General features: G+C 35.2%; 2 protein-coding genes across 2 annotated transcripts; both read left to right on the plus strand.

The window, feature by feature from the left end:
• Positions 1-38: 38 nt before the first annotated feature.
• On the plus strand, positions 39-7035 carry LOC101214134 (spermatogenesis-associated protein 20). Its single transcript, XM_004136001.3, has 15 exons — positions 39-544; positions 1348-1420; positions 1517-1538; positions 1635-1713; positions 1837-1869; positions 2339-2487; positions 2708-2864; positions 3147-3387; positions 3727-3968; positions 4372-4635; positions 4740-4850; positions 5513-5737; positions 5829-6032; positions 6113-6289; positions 6371-7035. Exons 1-15 carry the CDS (start codon positions 149-151, stop codon positions 6563-6565), a joined length of 2568 nt encoding a protein of 855 aa, XP_004136049.1. The 5' UTR covers positions 39-148; the 3' UTR covers positions 6566-7035.
• A 653-nt stretch (positions 7036-7688) lies between these two features.
• LOC101213891 (peroxisome biogenesis protein 6) lies at positions 7689-15918 on the plus strand. Its single transcript, XM_011661043.2, has 16 exons — positions 7689-8210; positions 8527-9156; positions 9241-9484; positions 9679-9820; positions 10196-10379; positions 10548-10730; positions 12060-12341; positions 12485-12556; positions 12875-12961; positions 13064-13186; positions 13332-13442; positions 13534-13572; positions 13674-13795; positions 13866-14010; positions 14306-14383; positions 15533-15918. Exons 1-16 carry the CDS (start codon positions 7941-7943, stop codon positions 15620-15622), a joined length of 2802 nt encoding a protein of 933 aa, XP_011659345.1. The 5' UTR covers positions 7689-7940; the 3' UTR covers positions 15623-15918.
• Positions 15919-17172: the final 1254 nt, after the last annotated feature.

A 17172-nucleotide genomic window follows, 5' to 3' on the forward strand; every position in this document is an offset into this window, starting at 1 on the left:
ATATAACAAACTAAAACTAAACAGCCAAAAGGTATGGGAAAGATTTAGACTTCATACAAAAAAGACAGAAATAGAAAACCTTATTCTTTTCCTTCTTGGGCGGGTAATGGAAGGATGAAGATGAAGTGATGATCACTCCACTTGCCAAATGAACAGAGGAATCCAACGATCCTTTTCATCTCTCCAAGCAGTATCAAAGCAGCACATCGCTTCTTTGCCTCGTTGTGACCTTCATTTCCACACACATGGCGCTCTCTCTTTAACCCAACCTTTTTCATTTTTTCCTTCTCAATTCCCTTCTTCCTCTATGCTTCCATTTTTTTCCCTCCGCCACTTTAACTCTTCAATCTCACCCTCACTTCCATTTCCACGTTTTCCCTTTCTTTCTTCCCCTTTTTCGTTCCGTTTCTCCACACCCATTTACCCCCACAAGGTCTTCGCCATGGCTGCGCGGTCCTCCGGTGGTAGTTCTCACTCTCATGGTTACACCAATCGCCTTGCCACTGAGCATAGTCCTTATCTCTTGCAACATGCCCATAATCCGGTAATTCAGTTTCTATTTTCTTCTGTGTGTGTGTGTGTTTTTTTACTTGTTTCTTTTCCTGAATTGATGTTTGGGTGTATTTCCATTTTCTACTGTCTTAGACACTGAGGTGTTGTTGGATTGAATTGAATGTTTGTTGTTTTTTAAGCGTTATAAACTGGATGTGTTGGGAAAAAGAAAAACCTCTCGTTACTACCGAAGAAAGTAATAAAACTAGGAATACAAGAAACTACCGAAGAAAGCAATAAAACTAGTAATACAAGAATTAATGTGGAAAAACTCCAAACCAGAGAAAGAACCCTGGGCATATTATTTACAATCACATAGAATAATTCTCTTTCCCAATCCAATTACAAGACAAAGCTTTTGTGCCATACCACTCACCCCTCTTAACTCTAATCTCAAATTAGAGAATATTAGTAGGGAATTTAACTAGATTTAGCACATTTAAAGTGTTTTTAACGGGGACGATTTGAAACTACTCTCCCAACCCAATTACCAGAGCTACCACCTGAAGCTTTTGTACCATACCACCCCCACTTTTAACTCCACCTCAAATTAGAGATACTAGTAGGGAACTTAACTAGAGTTAGCACATCTAGTTTAAAGTGTATCTAACAGGGACCTTTTGAAACTAAAGCCGTAGGCCACTTTTTAATGTTGGGATCCCATCACTCTTAACTTTTTTCATGCGAGACAATTGCACTTCTAATATTTTGTCAAAAGCTCAACATGATGGATTGTTGAGAAATTTTCATTTGGAGGAATCTTGACATATGATGGGTTTTTTGCTTTGTTTTAAGGTTAATTGGTATCCATGGGGAGAGGAAGCATTTGCAGAAGCCCAAAAGAGAAACGTGCCTATCTTCTTATCTAGTAAATCTAAATCTTGCTTACAGGTGAAAGTTGTTTTAGTTGGTTGATGATGAGATTGATTCATTGTTCTTTTTTCCTGCTGGTTTTGTTTCAAAGTTGGATACAGCACCTGCCATTGGTGAGGTCTTTTTCGTTGTTTTTCTATGTGTTTTATATGGTTTCTTCTTGATGGTGCAATGTGTGAATGATCGAGACTTGTGACCTTTTTAATTAGGTGTCATGTCATGGAAGTTGAGTCGTTTGAGAACAAAGAGGTAGCCAAACTGTTAAATGACTGGTTTGTCAGTATCAAGGTTAGCTCAAATTAATATCAATTAGATGTTCCTTTCATACCTTGAATATCTAATCTAACAATTATTTCTTATTTGCAAAATATTCTTTTGTATTTAATATATTTTTATATGTTGGTGGAGCAGGTTGATCGTGAGGAGCGGCCAGATGTTGATAAGGTACAAATTTGAGGATAATTTTCAAAATGCGAAGTTCATCACCCAACTTGAGCATAACTTAACTTGTTTAGACTATTTATTTTTTTACCAAGAGGTCAAATGTTGGAATCCCCACCCGAGTGTTGTTGAAATCAAAAAAAATCTTAACGATCATAGTTTATGACGTATGTATGTGTTATCCTCGAGGTTGAACTTGGGATTTGAGATATATTTTTGCTGCTAATCTGAGTTTGGTCTTGTTATCTTTCTTTGTTGCACTATGGATGATGCTGCACTTCTAAAACCTAGTTTATCGCGTTGTACAGTGGCTCTATCAATTATCTAAGTAATCATGAAATTTTGCTTTTGCTGGTCATCGAGATCTTGTGATAATGAACTTTATTTGAGGTTAAATTTTTTTAAATTTTGTATATTTAAGAAGGTAATGCTTCTTTGGTTTTCTGAACGTAACAGATCTGTTCCATTTCAGGTGTACATGACATATGTTCAGGCTCTTTATAGTGGTGGTGGTTGGCCGCTCAGTGTCTTTCTTTCTCCTGATTTGAAACCTTTGATGGGTGGGACTTACTTTCCACCTGATGATAAATATGGAAGACCTGGATTTAAAACCGTGCTTAGGTAAAGAAGTTGTTAGACATACTATGCTCCTCTCTCCCCCCACAAACCTCCCTTCTCTCACTGTTATGGTCTCTGGTTTCTTGATCATATTTGCTCAGGAAATATTATGGATTCTACTAAAAGGTTTGCTAGTCAGATGCATTCTATTTTCAGATTTAAAACCTTTTAATCTTTTATTTTATTTATTCTCCTTCTGACCTTAGTATTTTTATGTTTTCAGGAAAGTGAAGGATGCATGGGATAATAAAAGAGATGTTCTTGTCAAGAGTGGAACTTTTGCAATCGAACAACTTTCTGAGGCCTTGGCTACTACTGCAAGTTCCAATAAATTGCCAGAAGAACTTCCACAAAATGCATTACATTTATGTGCTGAGCAAGTATAGCTCTCAATTCCTTGAAATTTGATCTTGATCAATTTTGTGTCGATGTGCATTCATTTCCGTAGTACTAGAAGAAAGGGGGATCATACGGCATGTGGTTTTTACTCTTCAACTTGAGTATGAAGTTTAAATGAGACGTTGCTTGAACAGAAAAATTCTGGATCTTCTTGTATCTTGTTCCACTGCTATTTAGCATTTGCAGAGTCCCTTAGTCTGTTGCAGGAAGCTTTAGTACAGAAATACATACTTTATTTTGAACTTATTTGATGTTTATTGTAGCTTTCTCAAAGCTATGATCCAAATTTTGGTGGGTTTGGTTCTGCTCCTAAATTTCCAAGACCAGTTGAGGCTCAACTTATGCTTTATTATGCCAAAAGATTGGAAGAATCTGGGAAGTCAGATGAAGCAGAGGAAATCCTGAATATGGTCATCTTTGGTCTCCAATGTATGGCAAGAGGTGGTATTCATGATCATGTTGGAGGCGGGTTTCACAGATATAGTGTGGATGAGTGTTGGCATGGTCAGTATTTAGTTCACGTGTTCGTTTTTCCTCTATTCCCTAGATTCTGAGCTTAGCACTGTCTTAACTTTATTAGGTAGGAAAATTTTCCATGCTTGTTGATTACTAACGTCAATTTTAATTTTAAATAGTTGCAAAGATGGATCATCATTAAAACATGAAATGTAATGAAGCCTGTGAAGGAAATGTTGAATTGCAACTGTTCATATTCTTTTGTTCTGCAACTTCTCTGCTCCTGTAAGATTTTCTGGGAGGAAGTGCAAATGAAGACTAGATTATCTTTATTTGTACTATGTTATGTTATGCTAAATGGTTGCATTTTTTTCCTATCCTGAACAGTTCCCCACTTTGAGAAGATGCTTTATGATCAAGGACAGATAACAAATGTCTATCTGGATGCTTTTTCGATAACTAAGGATGTCTTTTATTCATGGGTATCACGGGATGTTCTTGATTATCTGAGGAGAGACATGATTGGAACCCAAGGTGAAATATATTCCGCAGAGGATGCTGATAGTGCTGAATCTGAAGGTGCTACAAGAAAAAAAGAAGGGGCCTTCTATGTGTGGACAAGAAAAGAGGTTTGTTTGCATTATCTTTGTTTGTGCTTTACTGCACCTCACTCTGTTTTGTATGTTTCTCAACTTTATTGGACTTGTCCTTCCCATTACCTACAAATTCCATCTTAAGGTAGAATAGAAACGTGCCTAATTTGAATATCTACCAATTTTCTTTGCATCAAAAAATGAAGTTATGATCAGAGATAAATGAGTATTATGAGATTTTCCATATTTGTCAGTGAAATTATGCAAACTGAATCTGACGTTCAATGCATCAATAACTTGCTTGTTCTTCCAAAATTAGGATACAACTTAGAAGTTTGAGAAGTGAGGTGAAGTGTCCGATTGTTCAATATGACTAGAAAATTATTTCGTCATTAAAAGTCAACTTTTAATTCTCAGCGTTGTTGTTTGCTTCTTTTAGATCGATGACATACTTGGTGAGCATGCAGATTTCTTCAAGGAGCATTATTACATAAAGCCTTCAGGAAATTGTGATCTTTCTAGAATGAGTGATCCTCATGATGAATTTAAAGGAAAGAATGTTCTTATTGAGATGAAAAGTGTATCTGAGATGGCATCGAATCATAGCATGCCTGTTGAAAAATATCTTGAGATTTTGGGGGAATGTAGGCAAAAACTTTTTGAAGTAAGAGAGCGTCGACCAAAGCCACATCTTGATGATAAGGTACTCCAGCAAAACATTTGCTTGATTCAACTACTTAACCTATATGTGCTTTTGTATCTTTTCATTGTCATACAAAAACTTCTGATACTTGGCACTTCTCATAGGTAATTGTTTCATGGAATGGGCTGACAATCTCATCTTTTGCGAGAGCCTCAAAGATTCTTAGGAATGAAAAAGAGGGCACGAGATTCTACTTTCCAGTTGTTGGCTGTGATGTAAGATTACTTTTATCTTCTTATATAACTCCATGGGAAGTGTAAATTTCTTTAGGTAATACAAGTTCTAAGATTTTATGGAGATGGTGGAAAGTTTTGTGGGTTCCTCTGATCTTGAGACGAACCTATTAGCAGTGTTTACAATATATATGTATATTTACTAATAAAGTTTAGATTAAATCATGGTTCGAACTCTACAAGTGCTATACATTTTTCAGATATGAAGGGGTAGGGTGTTCAAGGATCATCATGTTGCTTATACGTGTTTTTTTAAATAAAAAAATTGTTGAAGTGTGAATTTGCTTGAATTTTCATTTTTTTTTAACTGAGGGTGCATATGCTTAAATTTGAATTGCCTTTGGATTTTCATTAGATCTTTAAAATTGCCTTTGGATTTTCATTAGATCAACGGAAAGAGAGAATAACTGATAGGACCCAAATATATTGAAATATAAAAGATAGTGGAAATACAAGGTAAACCAAGTGTTTGAGGAACTTGGACCCTCCGAATCTCAACTCTCAAGCCCTAACTCACTCTCCAAATATAGTCTATCTTCTCCACTCCCCTCTCTCTCTATTTATAACCAACTTCCCATAAAAAACACAAAAGTAATTGAATCATTGGAGTTCACTTGTTGGTTACTGTCTTCATATATCTTCAGCCAAAAGAGTACTTCGATGTTGCGGAGAAAGCTGCTCTTTTTATCAAGACAAAGCTTTATGATGAACAAACACACCGGTTACAACATAGTTTCAGGAACGGTCCATCCAAAGCTCCTGGATTTCTTGACGACTATGCATTTCTAATTGGAGGGTTGCTTGATCTCTATGAATATGGTGGTGGACTGAATTGGTTAGTCTGGGCAATAGAACTTCAAGCCACCCAGGCAAGAAAGCACTGTGCTTGTTACTTTGCTAAGCTAATTAGCTTTAGAATTCCAATATTAAGTTAGGATCACTTTTCGGCTCCTTTTGTAGGACGAGCTGTTTCTTGATAGAGAGGGTGGAGGGTACTACAACACTACCGGTGAAGACAAATCTGTTATTTTACGGGTGAAAGAAGATCATGACGGGGCTGAGCCGTCTGGTAACTCAGTTTCAGCTATCAATCTTGTCAGGTTATCCTCACTGGTTTCTGGAAGTAGGTCCAACTATTACAGACAGAACGCTGAGCATCTTTTGGTTAGTAGACTGCTTGCCATGGATATTTCTATTGTATTGAATGTCTGATACTGATTCGCTGCCTTTTCTTTGTGACTCAGGCAGTTTTCGAGAAAAGATTAAAGGAGATGGCTGTGGCTGTACCTTTGTTGTGTTGTGCAGCTGGTATGTTTTCAATTCCATCTAGAAAGCAAGTAGTCTTGGTCGGCCATAAGAATTCAACACAGTTTGAGACCTTCCTCGCCGCAGCTCATGCTTCATATGATCCCAATAGGACTGTAAGTAGACTATGCAAACACCTCCTAATCGCTATTCTGGAACTGGATCTGATTTATTCTCTGTGTGGCAACTTATTGCAGGTTATTCATGTCGATCCAACAGACGATACCGAACTTCAATTTTGGGAAGAAAACAATAGGAGCATTGCTGTTATGGCAAAAAACAATTTTGCTGCAGATAAAGTTGTGGCTTTGGTCTGCCAAAACTTCACTTGTAAGGCCCCTATAACTGACCCTGGATCTCTAGAGGCCATGCTTGCTGAGAAACCTTCCTGATCATGTTGTGTTGCTGCATTTAGCACTATCCCTATGTTTTATATGATACATCACATCCTCTCTGAACATGTTGGTATACATACTTAGGCTTTATCTTTTTGTTTTTGTTTTTTTTGGTGTGCGTGTGTGTGGTGGTGAAAAGCTGTGTCAGGTTGAAATAGAAATGGTCTTAGTTTTCTCATCTCTGATTTCGGTCGATCAAATTCAATAGTGAGGTTGAGTTGGGTAGAGAAGACAGACTATCGTGGTGTCTTTGGGCCAGGGTAATCTCCAGTTTTTATTCCAATGTTTAAGGGCTCTTGTTTTTTAGGAATAAAAGAAGAAAAAAAAACTGCTTAAGGGCTTGTTTGGTCTGTTTAAGTAAATATAGTTGTATTACATATTTTTCAGATACAAAATGTGTTTAATTTAGTGGCTGGTTCAAAAATGGATTATAATTTAAGCACTTGTTAAAGCAAGTGATAGGTCAATTAATGATTGTTATATTTGCAACTCTCTTTATATTTATTGATAAGGCTCCCAGACTAAAGCCCAACTACTCAATCTACACTGCTTTTACGAAATATACCAAATCCCCCTCTCCTTGCAAGCATCTTTCCATTTTCTGTTTCTCTATTTGACGCTTTGCCCCACATCCCCCTCTCCTTCTCTATGTACACTGTTTTTACGAAATATACCAAATCACAACAATAATAAGGAAAAACTATTTTTAAATATAGAAGATAAATTAAAATACTTACAAACATATCAAAAAAAATATGTGATTGTGAAAATTTTATTTCAGGTCTCGTCTTGAGCTTTTATCAAATTGGCTTTCGATATTTTAAGAGTCTTATGAGCTTCTTGTGGAACAATGTCACTAGCCTTTTCTACATCAATAATTAAAATAATGACCTCAACAAAATAGAGCGGATTGTTTGGGTGAATTCTATCTATATGTTTTTATCTCCAGATTAAAACTCAATTTTTAAAATTTTATTTTTATGTGACAAAAATCACTTAATGCATTCGGATGCACCTAAAATATTTCTTTAGAAGTAAGGCGTATTTTTATATTTACACCATCTTGAACACTAAAATTGAAAAAAGAAAAAGTTTTTCTAAATAAAAATAAAAAGAAACTTTTAACGAATGGTGTGTGAAATTGAGACCGACCTTGGTACTGGGGGCCAACTGATAACCAAAGAGGAAATTTTGTAGTGAATTTCACATTGATTTTCGCGCTTTACACGATAAAACATTTCAACCAATTTGTTTCACGCATTTCATAGCGAAGGATAATGATCCTGATCCTGATTCTGATTCAGTTCATCGCTTGCGGAAGTTGAACCTGAATTCGTAGAGTTATTGGGTGGTTTTCTTGTTTTCGGAATCAATGGTGCAGAGGAGGACGAGGAGACCTCTGATTCTGAATTCATCGAAAACCCACTTCAGCTCCGTGTTTAACTCCTTGCCGGTCGCCGGAGAACACAATCTTTCCACCGATTCTGAGCCCCCTGAGTTGCAGTTGCAGACTGGAATTCTCCGATTCGACGAAGATGGAATTCAAAACTCACCTCGGAAGTTGTTTTCCTTCGACGACTCGGCCGTGGTTGGGGTATCGACGTCCGTTCTGAAAAGACTGTCTATAGCTTCAGGCTCTTTGGTAAATCTACTAACTTAGCTCTTTGTTTGAAGCGTCTTTATATTATTTGTGATATTATATAATGGGGTCTTTTCAAATGAGCCTAATCTACTTTCTTTTTAAGTTAATTTTCATGGGTTTCAGTTGTTTTGGCTAGCTAAGGACTTATGTATTGAAGTTGTGCTAGTTTAGACTTTTATTTGAAGTCAAAACTTCTGCAGTCAGTTTTCTATCTATAGGCATATAACTTTTTTAGTGGTAATTTTCTTGCGTTGATTATGGAATTTCTTGAATACCTTGGAATCCAGTAACGGTTACTTATTTTGTTGGTTTCAAGGTTCTTGTGAAGAATCTCGAATCTAAAGCGGAGAGGGTTGCTCAGGCAGTTGTTCTTGATCCTTCATGCACCAATGAAAGTACTTCTAACGGCAAACAATCTTCTTCTGGTCATGTTATGCTTGTTTTTCCTTCTTTTAGTTTCCCTCAAAAGGATCAACTACCAGTGGATTCTGGCACTGCCTATCTATCTCCCCTTCTGGCGTTCAACCTGGATTTCCATTTATCATGCTTAGGAAGCCTAGTAAACAAAGGACAAGAAACTTTAGCATCATACTTTCAAGCTAGAGTCAATGATTTGACGTCTGGAGAAGGGACCGTTCCTTCTGTTATTGAAGTAGGATTGAAACCTCTGGCTACATTGCCACTGTATGCCTCCCACCTGCGGGTTTCTTTTGTAAAAGTGCCATCTTGTGGAATCCTTGAATCTCTAAATGAGATATCATTTATTGAAGCTGAAAATAGTCAGGAAGTAATTGATTCTGCACTACAAAAATACTTCGAAGTAGAAAGGTATCTAGCCAGAGGTGATATTTTCAGTGTTCAAATAAATCGAAATTGCAAATCCCCGTTTTGCATTAGGTGCAACAAAAGCACAAGGGAAAGAAGTGATGATATCATCTATTTTAAGGTGGACATCTTTCTTCTATTTATGCTTAAATATGCAGGGAATGTATCATCTGCAGCCTTCTTATGTGGAAGATGAATTTTTCAGGTTGTGGCAATGGAGCCATCAGACGAACCTGTTCTTCGTATAAATCGTACTCATACTGCTCTTGTGCTTGGAGGCACTGTTCATTCTGCCGTCCCTCCTGATCTATTGGTTGGTTTACCAAGAACGCTGGCACCTGTACAGGCAAACACAGTGAAGCTTTTGGCATCCATACTTACGCCGACTCTCTGTCCATCTCCTCTTTCTTCAAGATATAGAATTAGTGTTCTATTATATGGCATGGAAGGTCTATTATTGATTATCAGAATGCATAAACCTTTTTATCACCCATTTTTTTGAACTATTCGAGGGTCAAAGAAACTTAAGCACTGTTGACTAATAAGAGATGGCTTAGTTGAGCTGATTGAACTAAATACGAAATACAATTTTTTATGCTTGTTTCATGTCTCCTGCATGCCTCATCTTCTTTCACTATTTCAGGGTGCGGAAAGAGGACTGTGATCAGATATGTTGCTCAAAGATTGGGCCTTCATGTAGTTGAGTTTAGCTGCCATGATATTATGGCTTCAAGTGAAAAAAGAGCACCTGCAGCTTTAGCCCAAGCTTTTAACATGGCTCACAGGTGAAGCATTGAAGCATTGTGATTGCATATTGAGATTACTATTTTAGAAGTAGAATCTTAACTGGTTTAACAGATTGACAATTTAAGGCTGATGGTGGATATGAATATGACTATGAATTAGTTGTTGCTGTTAATAATAGCATAGAATTGAGGTAGAATTAGATAAGCTACTCGTAAGATGAGGCAAAAATCAACAATGCTCCAGTGATCCTCCCCAGTCCTTTCTTCTCCTTAAGAATCTATGGTATTATATATTACCAAGCTTAGTTTGCCAACATTGTGGTTATCTGTGATATTCCATATTTTGTAGTCCTATACTATAAAATACTTGGCATGTTCTTGATCCTCACGAGTCATGTGATCATATTTTATCAGATACTCGCCAACGGTACTTCTTCTTCGCCACTTTGATGTTTTTCGGAATTTGGGTTCCAATGATGGCTCACCTAATGAACAACTTGGCATTCCTACTGAAGTTGCTTCAGTAATAAAGGAATTCACTGAGCCAGTTTCTGATGAGGAAGATGCACATTATTCAGGAGAAGGAAACAATAATCTTGTATGCAATTTTTCTTTTGTATTCTTGTTTTGCAAACATGCAGAATCCAATGATCTAAATCATTTTCATTGACATTTTAATGTACGAGGAGGAGAAACTGCATGTTAATTTCAATCCTTATTCCCTTTCATGGAAGCTCATATCAATGCTTTTTTTATTTAATTTCAGGAGAAAAGCAAGGCTTTTAGGCATCCACTGCTTTTAGTTGCAGCTGCTGAAAGTTGTGAAGGTCTACCAACTTCTATTAGGCGTTGCTTCAGTCATGAATTAAAAATGGGTCCATTGGCTGAAGAACAGAGGGTCGAAATTCTTTCCCAGTGCCTGCGTGGCACTCCTGAACTTCTTCCCGATGTATGAAATCAACTCTTTTCTTATTTATATCAATACTTCTTAAATCCATTGCATTCTTGTCTAGACAAATGATTGGTTTCTGCCTTCATACTCTTATAAATTGGGAAGCATTCATTGTATTGGGCTAGCCATATAAAAGTACAGAGAAAATGCGTTAAAAATGAGTTTTAAATTCTATGCACACAAATCATGCAAGATTTATGGAATCTGACTAGCTCCCCTTCCCCATTCTACAACACTTGATTTTCATTCCCTCCACTGGTTTGTGTTAAACTCCGATTGACCAAAAGTTTAAGCCGATGGTTTATGGTACATTTATTTTTATTAACAATTTAACACTTCTCACTTGTGAGCATGAAATTTGTAGAAAACCCAAAAGGTGAAAATAAACATCAATTGAGGAAGAAATGACATTATAGAGTTTGAGCCAAAACCTTCTATTTTGATACTATATTAATCACTGATTGAATCAAAAGCTTAAGCTGAGAGGTTATAGGAAACTTAATCACTGATTGACTCAAAAGCTTAAGCTGAGAGGTTATATATATCAACAATTTAACCGCTTGTTTAGTAGAAATTATAGCAAATATTGGAACATAGAGCTACTATCATTGAAATAAATTTATTTTAGCTTTTATGAAAACGACTTATTATTGCACTTAGTCAATAAGATATTGAGTTGTAATGATTGAAATACGATACCCATTATATTATCCCCATAATGAAAAACCCATTATATTATTCCAATAATGAAAAATGTAAATTACATGTTAAATAAAAACTTCTATATTCAGTGGTACAAATATAAGCAAATCTAACCAATGTTTTGGGAACTTCGCTTGTTGTGGTTTGACGTTTCAATAATTATTGAACCCCATTCAATAATTAATTGGTGAAAATACTTTGGTCTTTTCATGACTTTAGTATTGTTCTTGTATTTTGGATATGATGAGAGTGTTATGGGGTGTCAACCTAGTTGAGATGTTCGGGTGCACCTACTAATCCTCTCTCTGTCTCTCTCTTATTTCTAGGCTTTTCTATTATTCGCAATGTAAAACTTTCTTGTATCTTTGAGTTTATTAATAATAAAGAGGCTTGTCTCCTTTTATAAAAATATACATAGTAGCTCGTTAGTTATTGAAAACTATCAAGGTGATACTTGCTAGCTTTTCAATAAACTATGAAACTGGCTGATTCATATAAAAAGCTGACCTGGTATTTTTTTTCTTTTTCCATTTTGAAATTTCCCCTTTTTCTAATATTATATTTGATTCACATTCCTTTCATGTCAATTACTTATTTTAATTTGTCAGGTAATGCTTCTTGCAGACTGACGTGGAGGATTTCATAAAGGATGTTGCTACACAGACATCTGGCTTTATGCCAAGGGATCTACATGCTTTGGTAGCTGATGCAGGTGCAAACTTGTTGGCCAGGGTCAATTCTCAGACTAATAAAGATGAGAATGAGACATTAGAGAGTCGACTTAGATCACAAGTACTTACTGATAGATCCAGTGAAGAAAAGCCTCTTATAATGAAAAAAGAAGATTTCAGCTCCTCAATGGATCGGTCCAAAAAAAGAAATGCATCAGCGCTGGGTGCTCCAAAGGTAAACTAAAAGAGTTTGTTACTGAGTATGACTTGTTTCTCTGCGATTGGTCTCTGAAATAATAATAAAAGTTCATGTTTTTTCCTTCTCTTGTGTAATTAATCACTGAATGCAAGAAAAGTTCTGAGCTGATTATTTTTCAGGTTCCAAATGTGAAATGGGAAGATGTTGGGGGACTTGAAGACGTGAAAAAATCAATTATGGATACAGTTCAGGTGGGACATTGGTTTCTGTGACCTAAAGACTAATTTATATCGATGGTTATCATATCTCTCTAAATAACTAAGGAACGCTTAATTAATTAGTGTGCAACTTTTGCACCATGCTGTAAATGTACATTTATATGTCCTTGCGTGAACTTACTTCAGGCCAGAATAAAGATGTTGCTGGGAACTATTAACTGAACATTATATGTGAACTATCACATTTGGCCATTGCGTTGTGGTTATAACTTATTTCATAAGCCCTACTCAAACTATTCATCGTGTCAACTATGTTGTTTACTTGTTCTGATATCTGTTGTATTTCAACAGTTACCTTTGTTGCACAAGGATCTGTTCTCTTCAGGTTTGCGCAAACGGTCTGGTGTCCTTTTATATGGCCCTCCTGGAACTGGAAAGGTATGCTATTGTCTATCAGTTGTAACAGTGATTTCATTGTTTTTCTTTATTCCTGTTAAGAACCAATTTACTCACATAGTTTCGTTTCTCTATTTCTTTAAGACTCTTCTAGCCAAAGCTGTTGCTACCGAGTGCTCTTTAAACTTCCTGAGTGTCAAGGGACCTGAACTAATCAACATGTATATTGGAGAGTCAGAGAAAAACGTTAGAGACATTTTCCAGAAGGTTGGCCATTCTTCATGTTCTACTAAATATTCGGCTGAGCCCTGGGTGGAAAAAGGGAAATTGAACTCTTTTCTGTTAAATTGCTGCTCAACTCTTGGAGCATAATATCTCTTCCAATTTTCTAATTTGTACATATATCTTGCAGGCTAGGTCTGCACGCCCTTGTGTTATCTTTTTTGATGAGTTGGATTCTCTTGCTCCTGCTCGAGGGGTGTCCGGAGATTCTGGTGGTGTTATGGACAGAGTAGTTTCCCAGGTGCTAAATTGATAGTGTATTTAGGAGGGACACTAATATAACCTGCATTTGTTAGTTGAGGGTCTTCTAACATGATAACATTTTTTTTTAGATGCTTGCAGAGATTGATGGCCTTAACGATTCTAGCCAGGTACCTTTTTCTTATTGATTTTTACCTCCATATTTTATTTTAATGAAAACTATATATTTGAAGAACTTTTACTCAAAGTTTGTATCATTATGCTTGAATAGGATCTCTTTATCATTGGAGCAAGTAATAGACCAGATCTGATTGACCCTGCACTTCTGCGTCCTGGTCGGTTTGATAAGTTGCTATATGTTGGAGTGAACTCTGAAGCATCTTACAGGGAACGGTTAGTTTACATTCATGCATATGAGTAAACTTGTTGTCTGTCCAATATTTAATTTGGTTATCTTTTCCAGAGTTGTTAAAGCTCTCACTCGGAAATTTAAGTTGCACGAGAACATTTCTCTTCTCTCTATTGCCAAAAAATGCCCTCCAAACTTCACTGGTGCAGACATGTATGCCTTGTGTGCTGATGCTTGGTTCCATGCTGCCAAGCGTAAGGTCAGTCTTGTGTACTTTATGCACGCATCTTGCTTCCTACTCAATTTTGTATTACTTTTCTAAAGAGGTGGTTCCCAAAAAGGACATAAGTTTTTGTCTGTATAAAATATGTAAAATATGTATATGGTACTTGCTTAGATAATGCAAATGTAATTGTTGAGGTTGTTTGAGTTCAACCTCACATTTGGGAGTGTAAACCTCTATCCTCTTGGTTATTACTGTATTGCTTGTCGGATTCTTCATCAAGTGTTTGGAAAATATGCTTATTATTGTGTTTTTTGCTGCATTCTTCAAGGTTATAAGTTCAGATTCAAGTTCTTCTATTGATGGCCAAGACGATACTGTTATTGTTGAACATGATGATTTTGTCGAGGTACTCCATTACGTTTCTTCCTTTATTAATAGGCTTCTCTTCTTTATCATCTGATCTTCAGGAAGGAAAAGAAATCTATCCTAATAAACTGAAGTTTGAAGATATGGGCTTTTATTTTCACTTTTTTTTCGGTGGGGGTGCGCACCGAGTTGTAAAAGAAATTTGAGGAAGCAAAAGTTATACCAATATCTAAAACACATGTTTTTTACAAATATCTATTTGTGGTACTCAAAACGTTGCTTTGAAAGTATGATTGCTCATTCTATTCCAAATGACAAGAAAATGCACCCATATGATTATTCTTTGTCAAACCCTCGGTTTAGGCTTACGGACCCCTCACCCCTTAGACGGATGCCCTTTAGGCTGTGTTCCCTTTTTTTTTTATTTAATAATTTTTGTCTTGTTTTCTATTTTTTTCTTTTTTCTTTTTTCTATTTTTTTTTTTTACTTTAAAAAAAAAAAGAAGGAAAAGGAAAGGAAAATGCACCTTGCAAAAAGACCTTCAATCTCTTATATCCACTCTTAAAGTGTTCAGAGAAAGAAGGTGGATAACTATTTCTTGAAAGGATCAAGAAGCTTGTATCTAAAAATACCAATTTTAGTAGGAAAGTTTTTAATTGATATTTGCTTAAACTTCCCTCGTGTGTTCAAAGAATGAACTGCCCCCCTATAAGAAGTGAGGGTTAGGGGCATGGTAAAGATTTATGGCTGTCTAGTCAAGTCTGCGAAGGTCCATTGTCCATTTCTTGACTTGAGTAATTAGCTGTGATTTTCTTCACTTTGTCAAGGTTGAAAATGTTTAGATGTATGGTTCATGGCTTTGAGGAGCCTAATTTGAGAATAGATTATTGAAACATAGGTTTAGGATAACCACCTAACAAGTGTAGGTTGACTTAGTGGTAAGTAAATAAGAAAACATCTCCTTGATAAATGGCTAAAGGAGGTCACGAACTCGTGACAGTCACCTATCTATGGATATCAAAGATCAAGTGAGTTATTCTATGAGATTAGTAGAAATGCGTTTAACTTCTCACGGCCAAACTTCTCATTTTTCATATGAATCTTTGGCATTTGAAATTCTATTTCTATACATAATAAATGCTTTTTATGACTCAAATTTTCATTTGAACGTTTTCTGTTTATTCTCAGGTTTTAAAAGAACTCTCTCCCTCGTTGTCAATGGCTGAGCTCAAAAAATATGAGCAGCTGCGAGATCAATTCGAAGGAGCTGCAAAATAATGTACGAGTTTAGTTATTGCTTCAAAATTAATAATAAGCCAATTATTGAAAATGAATAATTTTCTTGTATGTTCAGTTCAATATCTTTTTCATTGGTCAATCATGAGTTGGATTCTTGCTGTAATAATAAAGGGTTGGTGGTGTTTTTTTTTTTCTTCTTAATACAAATATTGTATTTTGTAAAAGAATTAGTTGGGAAATGAGGTGCTTTAATTTCTTATTCAAGTTTTGAAGGATTATCTAAAAAAGTACAAATTAAATTTTTAGCTTGAGGATTATCCCTCCTTTGCATTGAAGCCACAGGATTCACATGTAAATTTTTTAGTTGCTATTATGAGTTGTAAGTATCTTTTGAGTCAATTTGTTGAACAATCTTTGATATTTGTTCTTTTATCTTTGTCAAGAAAGAACTTTTCTTGCATTTGGTAATTTATTACCATTGTACTAAAAAAAATTGAGAACATATTCGTATATATATATTGTAACTTATTGTCATTATTTAATAAACGTCAGTAAAAATTAGTTTATAGAAAATACTAATACAAGATACAAGATAAGCTCAGGAGAAAATATATTATTGCAATTTGGTTAAAGTTGTAGTTTCTTTTCAATATAAAAAGTAGATACCTTTTGTATAATATTTCCAACTTCTCTTTTCTTGTGATGTTACATTAATATTTTTACCCTTCAAACAAATTCAAAATATTCTTTAGGGTAGTACTTGTGACGTAGAAGAACCCAGGTGGCTATTGAAATTTTAACCATGGTTTGGAGAAACATTAAATTGCATAATTATAATATATTTGGGTAAAACAAATGGAAAAGTACAAAAAAGAAAAAGGAAAAAAAAAGAGGTTTAGGTTTCATGGTCTGAAAAGAGGGTTTAGAGAATACAACATACCATATTACTTGTGATAGAATAAGTACATATAGGAATAGAAAAAGAACACTTAAATCACAAAATGCTTATACAGTTTTGTACGCGGATGACTTGGTTACTTTGTTTAGTTTTCTATAAAACATCAATTTATCATCTAGTCTTTAATTAAAAATTAAAACCTTAAGTTATTAAAAATAATTATCTTATTTGATAGACTAGTCATCTAAATAAAAAAGTCACTTCATAATTTCGATAAATAGTTAACAAAAAAAGATTAAAATATGCACTTTTAAAAAGTTAAAAAACTAAAACACGTGTTTAAAAGTTTTGAGACAAAAATTAGATTTAAACTTCATTTCTAAAAATAGCAAAATAAATTAAAATATTTACAGGTTATAGTAAAATTTTAGATTCTATTAATGACAGACTTTAAATACTATAGCATATCGATGACTATCGGTAATAGAATTTACCATATATTGTAGATATTTTGTAAAATCTACTGTTTTTAAATTTTTTCCAATAAAACATTTGAAGGCTAAAATTCATATACATGTTAAATAGTTTAACCTTGCAAAAATTCAACTCAAGTTATAGATAAATTTGGAGTATCAAAATAACTTTATTTGTCATATCAAATAAAATCACATGATACATAAATGGTAGAGGA

Source organism: Cucumis sativus, chromosome 7, assembly GCF_000004075.3.
Source record: "Cucumis sativus cultivar 9930 chromosome 7, Cucumber_9930_V3, whole genome shotgun sequence".
Lineage (NCBI taxonomy): Eukaryota > Viridiplantae > Streptophyta > Magnoliopsida > Cucurbitales > Cucurbitaceae > Cucumis > Cucumis sativus.

Bases quoted from the DNA above. Each gene is read 5' to 3' on its own strand.
- LOC101214134 (XM_004136001.3), top strand. From the start codon at position 149: ATGAACAGAGGAATCCAACGATCCTTTTCATCTCTCCAAGCAGTATCA. The intron at 1,421-1,516 runs GTAAATCTAAAT...TTTGTTTCAAAG, and splicing joins CGTGCCTATCTTCTTATCTA to TTGGATACAGCACCTGCCAT. The intron at 2,488-2,707 runs GTAAAGAAGTTG...TTATGTTTTCAG, and splicing joins GGATTTAAAACCGTGCTTAG to GAAAGTGAAGGATGCATGGG.
- LOC101213891 (XM_011661043.2), top strand. From the start codon at position 7,941: ATGGTGCAGAGGAGGACGAGGAGACCTCTGATTCTGAATTCATCGAAA. The intron at 9,485-9,678 runs GTCTATTATTGA...TCACTATTTCAG, and splicing joins TCTATTATATGGCATGGAAG to GGTGCGGAAAGAGGACTGTG. The intron at 10,380-10,547 runs GTATGCAATTTT...ATTTAATTTCAG, and splicing joins GAGAAGGAAACAATAATCTT to GAGAAAAGCAAGGCTTTTAG.